This window comes from Akebia trifoliata, chromosome 10 (genome assembly GCF_017979445.1).
Source record: "Akebia trifoliata isolate Shusen 1 chromosome 10, ASM1797944v1, whole genome shotgun sequence".
Lineage (NCBI taxonomy): Eukaryota > Viridiplantae > Streptophyta > Magnoliopsida > Ranunculales > Lardizabalaceae > Akebia > Akebia trifoliata.
This window is the reverse complement of record NC_141384.1, coordinates 25,540,332-25,544,523: the sequence shown is the minus strand read 5'-3', so window position 1 is coordinate 25,544,523 and position 4,192 is coordinate 25,540,332. Positions and strand designations below refer to the sequence as shown.

General features: G+C 38.2%; 1 protein-coding gene across 5 annotated transcripts; it reads right to left on the bottom strand.

Moving 5' to 3' along the window:
• Positions 1-462: 462 nt before the first annotated feature.
• On the bottom strand, positions 463-3,982 carry EMB2794 (Tetratricopeptide repeat (TPR)-like superfamily protein). 5 transcript variants are annotated; one of them, XM_086456636.1, is made up of 3 exons: positions 1,289-3,982; positions 996-1,197; positions 463-921 (listed from the first exon to the last, which is right to left on the bottom strand). In XM_086456636.1, exon 1 carries the CDS (start codon positions 3,774-3,776, stop codon positions 1,482-1,484), a length of 2,295 nt encoding a protein of 764 aa, XP_086312762.1. In that variant the 5' UTR covers positions 3,777-3,982; the 3' UTR covers positions 463-921; positions 996-1,197; positions 1,289-1,481. The 5 variants fall into 5 exon arrangements, with proteins under 5 accessions (XP_086312762.1, XP_086312761.1, XP_086312764.1 ...); XM_086456635.1 differs by having other exon boundaries at positions 1,028-1,197; XM_086456638.1 differs by having other exon boundaries at positions 1,028-1,128.
• Positions 3,983-4,192: the final 210 nt, after the last annotated feature.

Genomic DNA, 4,192 nt, shown 5'->3' with positions numbered 1-4,192 from the left:
AGTCAGATAGGAGAACCATTAGGTTAGACCGCATTAGAGGAGAAAACAAAAGCAGCAGCACCCCAGTATCTTCTATCTCTTGAAGTCATCCCATCAAAATAAAGTGAGTCATGCCCCAAAGAAAGCAAAGCAATAAACTTATCGAACTCTTAATTTCATTCTATAAGAACCAAACAAGCACATGGGTACGGATAGTTGTGAGGGAAAAACCTTTCATTCTCATATGATGACTCCACCATCCAAAAAACTAGAAATCAGAACTCCCCTAATACTCTTTAACTACTAGTTTCCAAAATTCAACACAAGTACTTTCCAAATAACAATCCTACCACAATACTAACCCCCCCACCCCCACACACACAACACAAAAAAAATCCTACCACAAATATAATGAAAACTTCAAACTTTTGGGTGTAGCAAACCATAGTCATTAGACAATGGTGAGAAATAATGAACATGAAGTAAACAAGAAAATGAATCTTGTATTAGTGTTACAAAGTATACTACAGTTCTATTTATAAATAATAATAAAAAAGTATGGTACAGTTCCACATGGGGCAGTTACATAAGATAAATTATTTGGACTACTGTGAATAAACGAGGCAGAGAAGGGTAAGTGCTTTTCATTCTCCCCTTTTCATTTCGTCCACAATCCTGATAAACAGGAAACCTTATAAAAGATGTCTTCAAAACAGAGCTGCACCATACTCTCTAAGCCGTTCAAATTGATCATCTATCTAAAGGGATGTACCCGTATTGCAGATAAAAAACTTTGTATAATTATTGCCGCATGAAAGAATTGGCTCCGAAAATTTCAAAAATGAAAATTGATCATTTGGCATGCATTGACTCGATCAATTTCGTATGAAATTGAGAACCCTGAATCCAAATGTATCCTCTTCTTATTTGGGACCAACCCAGCTGTCACAGAAATTTTACAATGGTCAGATCACAAGAATCACTTACATAAAACAGATAAAAATCTAAATTCATACCCCAAGAAGGATGTCAACAAACTTCGTCTTACAGAATATAAGATGCAGGAAATGGGATGCGGTTGAAAAATTCATGGATGCCATATTAGCATGTCTGATCAATTCTAAGACACAGGACAATCGCAGTAAAATCCTGTAAAAACAAATGCTTCTTCATTTTCCTTCAATATCTGGAAGTAATCAAGGCATTTGTCTCCTCTATCTGTGATGAAAGAAGATCTTCAACCACTAAAGACCGGAAAAAAAAATGTACCAAAAATAATTCGATGTAAATGCTTATAGCAGATGCCTACCTTCGTGGCTGATATTCACGAAAGAGATATGTTCGACATTTTTCATGCCCATTGAAAGGGACAATCCAAATGGTACACTGCAAATAAAGACCCAGTGGGGTGGAACCAAGTACCCATCTCTATCAATTCCTTCGTAGTCCGTACAACACCAACAGATACGTGATGAACAGGGCATTTCATATAAAACCTCTCATCAAGTTTGTTCATTTGGTACGGCAAAATCCGTAGAGCAAGTGATTAGACCCATTTTTAACATCTCATTATGTAACGCAATTGCTTCATCCATATCGCCTTTTTCATTATACTTCCTTATTAGACAACTATAAACAGCCTCGTCCGGAAGAATACCTTGATTCATCATCTCATCCAACAAACTCCTCGCTTGTTTCACTTGATCATGTTGACAAAGCCCCCATATCAATGAAGTGTAAGAATGCAAATCAAGCTCGATGCCATTTTCCACCATTTTGTCCCTCAGATCAAAAGCTTCTTGAAGATTCCCGTGCTTCAAGTTCCCATCCATCAGAGATGTGTAAGCAATTTTATCCGGATCCATACCCTTCTCCAACATTTCATTGAAAAGGATTGTGGCTTCTTCTAAGCAATTATTTTTACATAGGCCATCGATTAGGGCCGTGTAAACCAATACATTAGGTTGTAAACCCACGTCTGCCATCCTACCAAAATGATAGGACGCTTCTTGAACCAATCCTGCTTTGCACAAACCATCAACCAATACCGAATAGGTCACAACGGTGGGGATAACACCCAAGTCCGGCATTTTGGTTAGTAGTTTGAGAGCCTCTGAGGTGTTTCCCGCCTTGAAATAACCATCCATGAGTGTTGTGTAGATAACATGATTCGCCTTTACACCGCTTTCAGACATTTCACCAATTAGAATCTTAACATCTTCAAACTTTCCTTGGTCACAAAGACCGCATATAATGGTTCCATAAAGAGATAAATCAGGCTTGATGCCTTTCTCACTCATATCTTTTAATAACTCCATGGCCTTATCCGCCATTTTATTCTTGAAATACCCATGAACAAGGGAAGTGTAGATTAGCTTGTTCGCAGACACTCCAGCTTTCAACATTGCCTTGAAAACTTCTTCAGCTTTCTCTATCTTTCCCTCTTTACATAGACCATCCACTAAAGCCGTGTACGTAACAATATTCATGTTAGTTCCAGACTGCAACATCTCATTAACTAGCTTCAAGGCTTCATGAAGATTACCAGCTTTACAACTCCCATCTATTAAAGAAGTATACGTGAACTCGTTAGGTATCAAACCAATCAATCTCATGTCCACAAAAAACTTAATTGCTTCTTGCATCATCCCTTGCTTGCAAAAAGCATCAATAAATGTACTTAAGGTTACAACATTGGGTTTTATCCCATTCTGCTTCATCTCGCGGAGATAAACAAATGCCTGAGGCATCCGTTCGAATTTACAAAAACAGTTTATCAAAGCGTTGTATGTTATCACATCAGGATTACAACCCGAAACCTTCATTTCCTGAAATATACATATGGCTTCATCTAACTGTCCAAACTTCCCATATCCATCAATTAGAGAGTTGTACGTAACAATGTCCGGCATCATACCCATCTCTTTCATCTGTGCAAATAAGATTCTCGCTGTCTTCAAATCCCCCTCCTTGCATGAAAGATCTATCATTATGTTATAAGTGAACACAGATGGGGTAATTTTCTCTGCAATCATACCTTCGAAAAACTTCTTCGACAAGTCCCTACGACCCAATTTAGAAAGCCTGTGTAGTAGAACATTACAAGATCGGGACTTTGGGAAAATTTTAAATTTCCTCATCCTTGAAAAACATTCACTCGCTTCTTCAAGCAAGCCTAATTCTGTTAAGACACTAAACAAGGCGTCGAAGACTCCATAACCCGAATTGCAAATGCTCTTAGTCGACCACAACATGTCAAAAACATCCAAACTGGGCAATACCCGCTTCGAATGGATCAAAGCTTTCAAAACTTCTTGTGCATCAAAATACATTCTAGCCCTAAACAAAATGTGAACAAGGATACAATACGACTCCGTCGTGTGGAAATAACCTTCTCTCTTCCCAGCCCAGTTAAAGAACTTAAGAGCTAATTTTGCATCACCCCTTAAATCTACTAAAACCCTAGAAAATCTAATTGGAGCTAAAACAGAACAAAAGAAATCAACAACCCTGGAATCGTCCCATCGTTCTTCTTCGACGATCTTACGAATGGATTCTTTATTCAAATCTTCAAGAAATTTATTGGGTTTCGCTTCCGTTGAGAAAGGAACTCGAATTAAAAACAGAAAATTGGTAACCCAGATGAACACATTGGTGGGGAAAGGTGAAACCTTTATCAGCCCATTGTCGAAGAGACCACCTAGAGATCGATTACGGTTAGGGAATGGTGAGAAAAGGCTTACTTTTTGCGAATTTATCCTTCCAATGGCATGGAAATTGCGAAGGAGATGTAACATCTTTCACGAACCAGTTTCGATTATCTCCATTGTTTGAGAGCTCGAATTGCAGAGGACAGATTATTACAGACTGATGAAACGTTGGCGATTAAGAGAAGGAGATGAAATCTCTAACTCTGTGTTGTTGTTGTTGTTCTTTCTTCTTCTTCCATGGAGGAGGGTTTTATTAGGGTTTAAGGACCGCTGGAGAGTGGAGAGAAACATGGTTCAAGGAAACTTCGAACAATGAACAACCATTATATGGTTTTAAAACTCGGTTTCACGTCTCGTCTCGTTCAACCCAGATACCGAGTTAACTCGGACAACACGTCTCGTCTCGTTGGGCATTGAGACAATGGTTTTTAACCGCTTAAAAAATCGGAAAATTTTTGAAAATTTTCAGAAATGATTTCTATTAAAAAATGAAGTTAAAAAAA